Source organism: Mustelus asterias, chromosome 10 (genome assembly GCF_964213995.1).
Source record: "Mustelus asterias chromosome 10, sMusAst1.hap1.1, whole genome shotgun sequence".
Lineage (NCBI taxonomy): Eukaryota > Metazoa > Chordata > Chondrichthyes > Carcharhiniformes > Triakidae > Mustelus > Mustelus asterias.
Genome location: NC_135810.1, coordinates 83,426,934 through 83,441,009, shown reverse-complemented (window position 1 = coordinate 83,441,009; position 14,076 = coordinate 83,426,934). Strand labels below are relative to the sequence as shown.

At 41.3% G+C, this 14,076-nt stretch overlaps 1 protein-coding gene across 1 annotated transcript in view; it reads left to right on the top strand.

The window, feature by feature from the left end:
• LOC144499722 (uncharacterized) overlaps positions 1-14,076 on the top strand; it is a 44,021-nt gene that overhangs the window by 17,552 nt on the left and 12,393 nt on the right. Inside the window, exons 2-4 of the mRNA XM_078222063.1 lie at positions 5,268-5,425; positions 11,771-11,948; positions 13,147-13,204. Of these exons, the coding sequence (XP_078078189.1) occupies positions 5,386-5,425; positions 11,771-11,948; positions 13,147-13,204 (276 nt within the window). The 5' untranslated portion in view covers positions 5,268-5,385. The remainder of the gene's footprint in view (positions 1-5,267; positions 5,426-11,770; positions 11,949-13,146; positions 13,205-14,076) is intronic.

Genomic DNA, 14,076 nt, shown 5'->3' with positions numbered 1-14,076 from the left:
AGGCATTATTTACACTTCAGTGCTCCTACCACCAGATTTACACCATTTCATTCTGAGGAGACTGCAGTGCTGTCTCACTGATCTGATGGTATTGATGCTGATGCCAAGCTGCTGGTGGAAGTGCTGTCATGTGTGTAGTGTGAAGGATTCAATGAATGTTTCGAGTGTGAACCTTCTTGATTTTTAAAAAAATTGTTGATCTTTGCTTCGTGTTTATCTTGAAGGTTGTGCAGAGTCCTGTGCTGGTAACTTTGATATTGACTGATAAGTACAAAATACACTCTACTGGTTTTTAACAACATAATCTGCAAACAATGGACAGAATCTTGTGCCCTCTCCCATGGTGAGATAAGTCACAGGGGTGAGAGCACTTCAAACGGGTGAGAGGATGATGGGTGGAGCACCACCACCTTCTTGCCTTCACCCCAATTAAGTCCAGAGTAGGAAGGCCTGTTGACAGCTTTCCTGCCCAGCTGCCAATTGAGGTGCTGAAATGGGCAATTAGTGCCCACATGACCTCATCCTGCCACTGCTGTTGTTAACCTAATAGTGGGCAAGGGGCTCAGCATGCGGAAAGCACAACAAGCAAACCCTGGTATGTTTGCTTGCGCGTTCCCAGGGGGCTTCCCAGGGAGTGAGGGGCTTCTCTCATTCAAAGGTACTTTGCCTCATCGAGGGACCTGGCATTGAGAAAGGCAAACCAGCTGCCACCCCATGCCCTTGCTAGGGGAATAGAATAGTTCAACATACATTTCTGCTATTTAAATTTTAAATTATGCTCCTTGAAGTTTCTCTTCAATACCAACAGAAACTAATGCTACTTTTTGTAAAGTATTTCTGTTTGTCCATTGAAATTACACTTTTAAAAGATATTTCCTTGTAAATTGAATGCACATGAACAATTGGCATCATGACTGCAATCCTTTTACAAAATAGATAATCAACTGCTAAAGAAACAAAATGGCTGATTTCACGATGTAATATGATAAAGGTATTTCCCAGGGTAAGCATGGCTTTGATCTTTTGTTTTATATGGGCAGATTAGTTTATTTGTATGGTATACATTTAGGTGGTCCAGATGGATCCTATTGCATAAGTCAATGCCATGTAACCTTCACAGGGAGGTAAAGAACCTTCCCAGACATCTATCCACAACAGTTGACACAGCTCAGCCACTGTCTCGGTTAAGTCTTTTGACACATACAAGATGGAGTCTTGTAAACATCCAATGGACAGTCTGCAGACTGTGTCACATATGGGGCAGATAGTGCCTGAAGGAATTGGTCAATGAGTTGGTTGGAGGTTTGTGTGATCCTTCTGTCACCTTGACTTCTACACATTCCCAATGTGTTCAGTGTCTTCTTGAATGAACCTTCTCCATCACATGTAGACGTTTTCCACATCATGGAAGCTTCTTAATGAAGATAGACAATGAAATTCATCATTGCCTCCAATGTGGTAGATCACCTGAGAGTGGCTGACTGAGGTCCTTGAATATTAAACGCAGCAAATGTGGCATATATGAAGTTTCCTGAGTCTAAGATTTTGCCCCTCATGAATTGATCTGCCATAACTGAAGGGACAAAGCTATTTTTAACAACAACTTGCATTAATATAGTGCATTTATCAGGAGGCGATATTAAGGCAGGTGACCAATAGTCAGGTCAAAGAACATCTCAAAGGAGGAGAGGTGGAGTAGCTTAAGGAGTTGAGAGTTGTTGTTGTTGGTTGTATGCCTGACACCAGACCCCTGCAATAATTACTCTATTTTGAACTTAGTTGCAGCAGATGACTCCCAGGAGGACAATGAAAATGCTTTAGGAATATTCTCAAAGCATCCTTGAAGGGGTCAAACAGTCAAATATCCATGCTGACTCATGGGAGATCCTGACTTGTGACTGACCAAAATGTGACTGACTCAGAAAAGCACCAAAAACATCGGGTGGAATTTTTCCATCCAGCTCACCACAGGAATTGTAGTGGGTGGGATACAGATCATGCAAAGGTCCGTCGACCTCGGGCTGGATTTTCCAGACTTGGGGCAAGTGAGCCCGGAAAATCCCACCCATCGAGAGACTTTGTCAGGAACGTACAGAAGCAAAGTTGGTGTGTCAGAAAGCTCTCAAACCTCCAAACAATCCATCTACCCAAACCTTCAAGCACTGCCTGACCTATACGTAGCAGAGTCTGGACTTTTCAGCCATTTCCGAACCCATCAAACTGGAGTGAAAGTCTCAAACCCGAAGACAGGAGGATATGCTAACTTTGGTCATTAGTTGGGACAATAGAGAATCAGATCATTCTTGGCCACTATCTAAGGAGAAGAATTTAACGAGGGAATTGCAGAAATTAGGGCCCAGATAGCTGAAAGTATGGTTCCCAATGGCTGTGAAATTAAAATTGGGAATGTGAAAGCGACGCGAATTGAACAAAAGCAGAAATCTGAGGATTGTAGGGCCGGAGGAAGTTACAGACAAGTAACTTGAAGGGGTTACATGGCAAAGCCATGAAAGGATTTGAAAATAAACCTGAGAATGTTTAAAGTTGATGTCAGAAGCCAATATAGGTTGGGGAGCATGGTGGAACTGGTGTGAGTCAGGACACATGCAGCAGAGTTTTGGAGGCACTGAAGTTTATGGAGGGTGCAAGATGGGAAGCTGGCAAGAAGAGCATTGGAATAGACAAGTCCAAAAGTAACATTGACATAAATGAGGGCTTCAGCAGCAGATGAGCTGAGCCAGGGACAGATATGGATGATGTAATAAAGTAGGAGATCTTGGTAATGATCTGAAGGTGTGGCTAGAAGTTCATCTCAAGTCAAATAAGATACCAAAGGTTGTAATTGGTGTGACTCATTCTCAGACAGTTGCCACAAAGAGTGATGAAGTGAGAAGGGATCCTTGGGTGACTCCATGGATAGTAACAAAGGATCATGAAAGGAACTGTCTCTGGATAGATAAGAATGGAACCAGGCAGTCTCATCCAGCCGGACAACAGAGAGGATTTGGAGGGTAGTGTGGTTCACTGCATCAAAGGATGCAGACTGCACAAACGTAAACGGTCAGCTTACCATGGTCACGGGCACAAAGGATGTCATTTGTGACTTTGACTAGGACCATTTCAGTACTATAGTAGGAGCAGAAACTGACTGGAATGATTCAAAAAAGCATTTATCTGTCTTGAATTTGTCTTATATGGGCAGTGTGAATTGTGGGAGCACAGCCCTTCTGAAGTCATGAAATTTGGCATGGTAACTCAAATGTTCTGTGGAAAATTACAGTTCATGTGCTACTGGGATAAAAGAGGTATAATTTTCAGAACACAACCTGTCAACACAGTATAATGTTGTGCTATTGTCTTTGGACTTCACCGGATTTAATTTCACCAATTAAATTCTTCAATTGGCGTCCGTGTTGTCAGCTCCCAAGCCCATAACACCTGGAATTCTCTCTCCCTAAACCTTTCTAACTCTCTTTACTGTTACAATTTTCCTTATAAAATCTGCCTCCTGTGACCAATCTCTTCGCAATTTGTCCTAATATTCCCATCTCCCCCCCCCCCCCCCCCCCCCCCCCGGCCCCCCGACTGGCTCAGAGTCAAATTTTGTTTGATAAAGCTCCCGTGAAGCACCTTGGGACATTCCACTATGTTATAAACACTATATAAGTACGTCATTCTTGCCGTTCGATTACCTCAGGGCAGGGAGAAATTTGAATCCTTCTCATTTTGTTCTTCATTAAGTTAATTAATTTGCTTTTGTGTCATTTCTGGAAAAAGTATACTTTGTTGTGGTGGAATTTGGTAGCAAAAACCATTAAATTCACGAGAATGTGTGAAGAATTGCTTTCTTTTTCACTTCCCTTCGTCTAATGAGACTGGGTGGGGACGTTCTCACCTTTTAGTCTTTTATCTTGCTTGTTTAGTTCAAATTTCCATTTATATTCTGTCCAGTAGACTTTTATTTGTATAATCTTACAATGTCTGGAGTATTGAATTCCATGAGTGATTTCCTTGATTTAACAAATTAAGAATACAAGTTCAGCATAAAAAGTTGACTGGCAAATTAACAAATGAGCACTTTTATGCAGCAGAATTGTTGTTTTGCAAATTTGCACCCTGTAAATCACACTATGTAAAAAGCAATGTTTGCATTTAAGAAAATGACAGCAAAGGAGAAAAGGACATCAATCCAGCTGGTCATAGCACAAAACTCAAAGTTAGAATTCTGGGCAAGGTGTGAAGAATATTCTTCCCTTATGGGTATTCTCCCTATTAATCTTGCAGTGCTGTAAATGTGCCACTGAGCTAATCAGAGAGAGCTTGTGTGACAATCAATCAAATTAATGAAGGAGATACAGATAAGGAGGAATACATATAATTGACAGATTGTACACTGTAGGGTGGACTTGTATCTAATTATTGTACTAATTTTCATACGGCAACAGAGTTGGGTGAGGTCCAGTTGAACTAGATTGTCATCCATGAATTTGTTTGTTTCCAGCAGCATTTCCGTGTCCTGTTGGGAGAGCACATCTCATCTTATTGAGAGGGCAGGATTTGCCAGCCACACTCACTCCGAAACTGGAAAATCTTGCCCGAGGTCAACGGACCTTTCTATGGTCCTCCCCTCGCCCGCTACGATTCACATGGTGGGCGGGACGGTAAAATTCTTCTGACTGCACTGAGGTCAAGGAAAAAGTTGTTTATAATATATAGGTAACATTGAGTCTTAACAATGGGATGACAACAAACATTGGCATTGTTTTCTTTTGTATTATGAATGTTCTATTCTATATTACTATAAACTTATGGTATATTATAACTGTGCTGGAACAGTCAAATGCAATTGCCTGTCATAGTTTGAGTGCAATTATATTAACCTTAGAGTATTTATGTGTCCCTCTGATACTGGAGGAACTGTCTATAATTCTGATATGAACAATATCCTGCAGATATTTGATGGAATTGTGATAACTATCACCAAAGTATTATCTCAGTATAGTCAACTACTGTATGGAACAAAAGCTCTGAAAGTCATTTGAATATCAACATATCAGTTTTCTGATGCTATCTGGATGTTAGTAATAGTGAAAAGGAGTTATTCCCTGATGTCCTACATCCACAGAAACATAAAGAACCATTGAAACACAATGATGGTGACATGGTTGATAGAAATTGTTCACATTTCTGGAAAGATCACTTAGCTTAAATACCTGGTGCAATTTTTTTTTCTTTGTAATACTGATAATGGTTGGTTTCATTTTTAGGGATCTCTATGACACAAATCACGACAAATTATGGTTGAAAGGTGTAACGGGTCAATGGTTTGAAGAAATAAGGAATGCAAAATTTAAGGATCAGACAGACTTAACCAAGATACTTAAAATGCCCCATACCTGGAGTTTGAGAAAGAAAAACAGGACAGGTTAGTAAATCATTTGTTATGATCTAAACTTGATAGAGACAGAGAATAGTTTGTGATTTTGTCTCAGCATGAACATGTAAGCTAACATTTTCAATATTTGATAGTAATTTAAAACCAAACTTTTCCATCTTTTTGTTCAGAAACAAATTGCTATTTTTCTCTATAACATAATACTTATAGGAATTATTACAATTCATTTTTCATAACGAAGGAACTTACTAGTCACAACTATCCCATTTATCAGGAAAGTCTCGCTTGTTTTTTTTGTAGCACGGTGGCACAGTGGTTAGCACTGCTGTCTCACAGCGCCAGGGACCCAGGTTCGATTGCAGCCTTAGGTGACTCTTTGTGTGGAGTTTGTACGTTCTCCCAGTGTCTGCATGGGTTTCCTCTGGGTGCTCTGGTTTCCTCCCACAGTCCAAAGCAGTGCACATTAGGTGGATTGGCCATGCTAAATGTGCAGGTTACGGTGATGGCGATTGAGGGGGGGGTTACTTTCATGCCTCCACGGTGCTGACCAATCTGATATTAACACATCACGAGATGTTGCTGACCCATCTGCTTGTTTCTGCTTCTCCATTGTCCCGACTAATCCTCAATATTAGCATATCCCCCTCTCCTTAGGCAGTCTCTTGGAATTTAGGATGACTTGACTTAGGATGACTTGCTTCCACTTTAGTTTGATGGGTACTGAGGTGGCTGATAAGTTTAATGTGTAATCTGCTGACTCTGCCACGTGTGAGGGCCAGCGGTGCTTGAAGGGTTGGGTAGATGGATTGTTTGGAGACTTGTTGGTGTGCCCCCTCCGATATCTCAACTTCACCCCAGCACATTCCTAAGACTTGCAGCAGTGATAAGTATGCTGGCATGAGGTAAAGCTACAGAAGTGAGATATGATAGGTGAGTGAAGGAGAGGAGGCAGTGACTTGAGCAATATCCGAGACTAGTGAAGCTCATTTCAAAGGTAATGGCATTTGAAGATGAATTCATTTACCTTTACCCTTGTGTGAGGGTAAACTTCGTGTGGCACTACATTCTAGTTCTCGGGGCTAGCATGGATTGTGGAATGATTCCACTGCCTTTGCAATGTCTGTCTGGAAGGTCCCTTGGTTCTCTGTGGATAGAGAATCTCATTGCTCCTGTCCACATCCTGTACCAGTACTGCATCAGGAGCCCACTCGCTGAACATTATTCAATGTTCTTCTTACCAGAGAGTCTTTCTCAGCCATTTCCACTATCTGTTGCAGCCACCTCACCTCCTAGAACTGGCTTTAAGTGGTAGTAATTTGATCTTCTGATTCAAATGTGTTAGAAAATGTCCGAGTTCTTAGTTGAATCACTTTACTTGAAATTTCTTTGTGGTATGAATTATTTAAGTCTTTTATTGCAGTCACATGAATTCATTAGTTTATATCATATCAAACCAGTTGGCTTTTTTAGGACACTTTTTATTTAAGTATAGATTTCATCAAGGTCACTTTTTTTGTATAGCTAATAAAACATTAACCTAATCAAATGATCTCATACATAAAAAGATTCAGATCCCCTGGGTGTTGGAAAGTTTGAAATGTTTTGTTAAGCAATGATTAGCCTGCTTATGCCCGGGGAAGCCTGAGTACTACATGAGGACAGTAAGAAGTCTCACAACACCAGGTTAAAGTCCAACAGGTTTATTTGGTAGCAAATACCATAAGCTTTCGGAGCACTGCTCCTTCGTCAGATGGAGTGGAAATCTGCTCTCAAACAGACAGAATCAAGTTGCAGAATACTGATTAGAATGCGAATCCTACAGCCAGCCAGGTCTTAAATGTACAGACAATGTGGGTGGAGGGAACATTAAACACAGGTTAAAGAGATGTGTATTGTCTCCAGACAGAACAGCTCGTGAAATTCTGTCAACTACATGAGGAACAGGACCTGAAGAGGTTCAGCTAGTTGATCTCACACACACAGGATGAGTAGCAGACTGAGAGAGAGCTTGATCCTCTCAGTATAGTCTAAGGTTCAGAAGGCTTTCTATCCCTAACAGCGCTGTGGGTGTACCTTCAACAGTGTTTCAAGAAGGCGGCTCACCCCCTTTCTCAAGAGCAGTTAGGGATGGGCAATAAATGTTGGCCAAGCCAGCGATGCGCACATTCCACATACGAATAAATAAAAAGCTGCTACTGTTCCCTTGGTATTGCTCACAGTGATGTGGAGCTGCCAGCCTCTGAGCAAACAGCTGTAAGGTCCTCACTCAAGCGGAAAGCTTAACAGTAGCTACTTATGTGCCTGAAGGGCACTTAATGCCTTTGGACCTCCCCCATGGGATTGACAGGAGTGAAAGAGAACCCGTGGGTTCCCCATTGATTCTTTAACCAGTGGGTCAGCTCCTGTCAGCCCGACTAACTCCATCCTATAGGGTCTGACCTCCCTAAACCAAACCAAAATCCTAGATAACTAAATGTCTAGGTGTTACTTACATGCGTTAAGGACAGACTTGACTAGACACTATTTCATTTGCTGTTTGATGTACAAAGCTTATTTGAAAAGTTGTTTTCTAACAGGGAAACATTTGTACTTTAAGATAGGAGCTTTATTCTGAACAGAACCTTCAGTCACATATGGAAATCTTCAAAGCAGATGGAAGAAGATGGTTAATTTTATTTTCTACGTGGAGTAGAGCTAAGAACAAAGTCTGGGATTAGGGGTACGATTGCATTCTGTTATACATGCATGTCCACTATTTACATTTGGCTTGAGATGCAGGCCACAGCTGAACGGCCTATGTAGACAAGTGGATTGCATACTTTGGAGTTGAGAATATTGATCACTTCAAGGATTGTGTTGGGACGTGTAGTGGATGATAGAATTGGTGGCTTTATGGGTAAAGAACTGTCATGATCACAATCTTAGGAATTTATTTTGCTTCAGTGTCAATGGGGAGAATTTTTGCTGTGAAATAATTGCACGGTACAGTGCAATTGGGGGAAATTTTGGGGGAACTGAAGGATTTTGTAATATAGTTGATGAGACAATGAAATACAAAATAGAGGCCCAAACTGAACTGGTGACCAGACGTACGTTGAGAGATGCGCATCAGGACCATGCAGAAGTCATGACAGATGGATGTATGTGGGAATTGCCTGGGAAGTTTAAACTTCCGATGGGCCGATTTCCTGAGGCTGTCTACGAATGTCTCCAACTCTGAGCTTAGGGTGGAGACTTGGGCTAGATGGACAGGACTTATACTGGGAATGTTAGACAGTTTAAAACATAGTCAAACAGCTGGGTAACTCCGCAAGCAATTTTTTTTTTCCCCCCCTCCCCCGACCATCCAACCCGACCACCCGGCTAATCCACTGACCCCTGCTGATCACCAAATACTCCACTGACCTCCTGATTAATCCCAGGGGGGTTGTTGCTTAGTTTGTCCACACTGTGGAGAGGAAGGCTGAACTTTTTTCTCTCTCGATGGTGTGGTGATAAGGTCCTCAGGAGTGTTGATGGAAGGCAAGGTTTGTCCTTATGTGGTTAGGGGATGGGAAAAGCTAATCTTACCCTTGTTGGTAGGTTCAGCCAAATTTCCGATGATGTTCTTAGCTAGGTTCCTGTTCAGTGGCTGGGAGCAGGATGTGATGGAGGAAATTAAAACTGCACTCGGTTGAACATAGGCCCACTTGTACAATGCATCTTAATCAAAGGTATCTCTGCAGATCAGAAGGCTGACATGTGCCTTGTGATCTGGGAGATGTTGATATGGTCACTGTGTTCATAGCAATAAAGCTATTGGAAGACCTTCAGTAGACTATATAACCATGCTATTGAATGATTAGAAGAGATTGCGAGGGCCTAATTGCATCTTGTCTCCATGTTGTTATTCTGATACTTTTATCTATCTTTGTACTATAATTTAGTGGTAATGTGCATGGAATGTAGAAATCAATGGCAGAATTAGTATAAGAGTTGTGAGTGAACCATTGGTATGTTGTATTCATGCTGGGTTGTAGAATATGATATACCCAAGTGTTGGATCTTGTAATATGAGCTCATTAAAAACCTGAGTATTCATAATGGATCATGTAGTTAGTGCCTCATTAAAGGCGTAATTCTGTGGCTGTGCCTATTTATTCTGTTTATAGCGACTAAACAAATTAGAACACGAAAACAGTGCCAACAACCCCAAGGAGAGATTACACAGGCTAGGGTTATATTTCCTGGAATTTAGATAGGCAAAGATTAAAGTTTTCAAGATATTAAAGGGCACTAGATAGGATCCATGGAGAGAAAATATTTCTGCTGATCGGGGAGTCTAGGATTAGGGGCCATATACATTATGAATAACACATTGTGGAACCAACTAGAAATAAAAGTCCCCCTACCCAACCCGGCTTTTATTTGCTCAAAACTTGTTGCATTTCTAACTTAACTCAGTTCTGATAAAATGTCTCACATCTGAAATGCTATCTCTGTTTATAGATGGGGCGGCACGGTGGCAGAGGTTAGCACTGCTGCCTCACAGCTCCAGGGACCCGGGTTCGATTCCTGGCTTAGGCCACTGTCTGTGCGGAGTTTGCACATTCTCCCCGTGTCTGCGTGGGTTTCCTCCGGGTACTCCGGTTTCCTCCCACAGGCCAAAGATGTGCGGGTTAGATTGATTGGCCATGCTAAATTGCCCCTTAGTGTCCCAGGATGCGTCGGTTAGAGGGATTAGCGGAGTAAATATGTGGGGTGACGGGGATAGGGCCTGGGTGGGATTGTTGTTGGTGCAGACTCGATGGGCCAAATGGCCAACTTCTGCACTGTAGGGATTCTAATCTATTTTGATGCTACCTGCACAAATATTTCCAGAAGTTTTTCATATATATTTCAGATTTCCAGCATCTGTTGTATTTTACGATTGGGTTTTTGTAGGAATAAAGTTATTTTAGATTTATTATTGTGCAATGAGACAGGCCTAATTAGTAATCTTTTCGTTTAGTTTCTAAAAAGGGTAAAAAATAGAATGAGAAGAAATAAGCCAATAATATAAAAACAGATTGCAAGAGTTTTTACTAAATATAAAATGAAGGAGACTAGCTAAAGTAAAACCCATGTCCCTTAAAGGCATCAACAGAATAAATTATCCTGGGCAATTTGGCAATAATTTGCATCTGTCTTCACAGTACATACAAACATAGGAGCAGGCGAAAGCCATTCAGCCCCTCAAGTCTGCTCTGCTGTTCAACTAGATCATGGCTGATCTTCCACCTCAATGCTATTTTCACCATACTATCCCCTTATCCTTCAATATTTTTAGTATCTAGAAATCTATCGATTTCTGTTTTGAACATACGCAATGGCTAAGCCCACACACCCCTCTAGTTCTAATTCCAAAAAATCCCCATCTTCTGAGAGTGAAGAAATTCCTCTGTGTCTCAGTCCTAGTTCTAGACCCAAGTCAGGGAAACATTCTTTTGGCATCTACCCTTTCAAGCCCTCTAAGAATTTTGTATGCTTCAGTGAGATCACCCCTCATTCTTATTTTAGATTTATTATTGTGCAATGAGACAGGCCTAAATAGCAATCTTCTCGTTAAAGAGCTGGAGGGGTGGAAATACCCCTCATTCCGCTTAACTCTCCTCAATCTCTCCCATTCCAGGAATTAGTCTGCTAGATCTCCACTGCACTTCCTCATCACGTGTATATCCTTCCTTGGGTAAGGGGCCAAAACTGTACACACAACTCCAAGTGCAGTCTAACCAAGTTTCTCTACAAATGAAGCAAGACGTCAAAACTCCCAAATCCTCTTGCAATAAAAGTTAATGTGTTAATTACTCTCTGCACATGCACATTAGCTTTCAGTGACCTAAGAGCAAGGATACCCAGGTTCCTTTCCTTTAACAAAGGATCAACTTACATTGGGCAGTACAGCAAAGGCTCAGTCGATTGGTCCCTGGGATGAGAGGGTTGTCCTATGATGAGAGGATCCAGTTGAGGTCGTCACATAACTTTAGGAGGTACCCCAATGCAATTAGTTGGCATTGTTCAATATGATGTTCAGTTCACAGAATCCTCCTCTGCTGCAGTACCTTTTAAAATGCTGAGATCACACCATTTTATATATAATAGCTATATTATATAATTCTAATTGGTAATGTATAATTCTTAATAGATGTTAACTATTATGCAATAGTTTATCTGAAGATCATGCATTTTTGCTAATAGCTGTGTTTAGTCACTGCTATAATAGGTTGTTTAAACTACAATTTAATAGAATTTTATGTCCAATTCCATGAGGAGAAGAACACTTTACATTCACAGTGAATCATGAAGACAGTTTTGTAATCCATCAATGCAATTTCCACCTGCCTGTTTCTCTTCCAGCTTTAAGTGACTTGAAGCTTCCACAATCAAAAAGCTCTCCGCAGAGCAAAAATGGGATCAATCTTATAAAATTGTCAGGTAATTCCCAGGGAGATGACTGTCTCGATCCTGCTTCCAGGCCCTCCACTTCTTCTGAATCTTCAAGCCAAAACACAGAGTCTCATTCGGAACAAAACCAGTAAGCTTAATTGGTGCACTGTTTCTGCATTTGTTATTTAAAATAGAGCTGTAACTTATAAATAATAATTGTTGGTTCCTAAAGTCTGAAAATATTGGGAATACCCAACAAGTGAATCCTCATTTGAAAGAGAAAAATTAGTGTTTCATGTGTAAGCCATCTTTATCTTCCAGATACCGACTAAACTACAGAGCTTTTCCATTCATAGATTGGCTAAAGAGCCAAGCTTTCTGCTGTTGGATTGCACCATTGTAAACACTTCCTGAACTTTTCTCCCAGTCGCACTCCAGTCTCGAACCAGATCCTGAGGAGCTGTTCCTCTCCGAGAACAGCCAAACCTCCACTTCCGGCCTCTGTCTGGCACTGCATCCAAGCTAGGAGTTGGCAGGTGTTCAGGTTTCTCCCAGCAAGCCTCAGTGATTGCAAACCATGGGTCAGACAAGTACAGTCCAGGAAGGGTAACTATGGGAGTGTCAGAAATCATGGGATTGTACTGATTCCTGCCTTTGTTGAGACTGTAAATGGGAATGGCACATCCTACTTATTGTCCAATGACACAGCGCCAAAGACATGAACAGAGCCTACACAGAGAGGAGATTCCTAACACTTCCTCGCCATTCCTTCTCTGACCACCAAAGCCTCACCCACAAATGGCATTCATAGACCTCACTGTTGAAGGTATATAATCAAATTAAACCTGTAAAAATCTGGGTGCGTATAGGGAAATCAGCCCAAGTTTGCATAGCTCTGGTCAATCACCGAGCAATCCATGCAGGGAAAAGCTGGGAATTGGAAGCTTAAATTTCCCACGTAAGTATCAGAAATATGCTGACATTGGGATTCCGATGGGTTCCATGGGTATCTTTCGAGGTACCTGAGGGCCAATATTTCTGCATCACAAGAATTCAATGGGTAGATGTAAGAGATCCTATGGCACTATTTGAAGAACAGCAGGAGAGTTATCACTGTGGATCCTGACCATTATTTATCCCTTGCCAAACTAAAACAGGATGGATTAATTGGGTATTCAATTTGTTGTTTGTGGACCCTGCTTTTTGCAAGTTGTGTGTCACGTTTGTCTGTAACAACAGTAACCAATCTTCAAAAAGTAATTCACTGGGTGCAAAGTGCTTTGGGATATCTTGAGGATATGAATGATATTGTGTAAACACAAGTTTGTTCTTATTTATTTTGGTAGATGCAGTAACTACAATTCATTGCAACCGGAATCCACAAACATGTTTTCGCAACTAAGGGTAAGAGTTTTATTAATTTTAAATATGTGGGAAAAGCTCCGGAGCGCAGGGAACATTATTTAAATTTGACCTTGGTAAAACCCATTGTTTACAATCACCACACACAATTAAATATTTCCATTGGCCTTCTACAAAACACTAAACACAGGATAAGCCTGTTGAAGTAGTGATGTGAGCAATTTTATGAAGCAAAGTTCTTTATTTCTTCAGGGTTCAGAATCGACATAGTATGAATAGATTTATGCAGAGGCTAAGCAACTGCAAAACCACACACATGTTCACTCAACAACCCCTTCCTTATACTGTCACTGTGGATCAAAACTCACTAAACCAATCACTGGCCTGCAACCAAAACCATGTTATCCATTTACAAAGATTCCACGTTTGCATGGTCTGAAATTGCTTGGGTTTCAATCCTATGACCCTCTTAGGTCATCACATTTAATGAGTGGTTGTTTTCTGGCTGGCTGTGGTTACTTCAGAATACACGTATTCTCACCAAGGCGGTGGAGTTTCCACATGTTTACTGCCCTTGTCCTTCCTGGTGGGAGAAGTTGTGGATTTGGTAGGTGCTGTTGGAAGAGCTTTGGTGAGTTGCTGCAGTAAATCTTGTATATAGTACACTGGTGATGGTGGTGATAATCATTAGAAGCCATGTAGAATCCTGCCTCCAAACAGTTTTCTTTGTGTTTGTCTTATTCTAGTAAAGGGGCCTAACTTTGGTACTTAGTACATTCAGTAGATCTGTCTTTGCCTGTGTCCAGTATCCATCTTTAGCTCGTTACCTGGGTTTCAATGGCCCTTTCCCAGCCTAACAATCTAATACTACTTAAATACCTTAGGCTAACTTGTTTATCTCAAGTTCCAACACT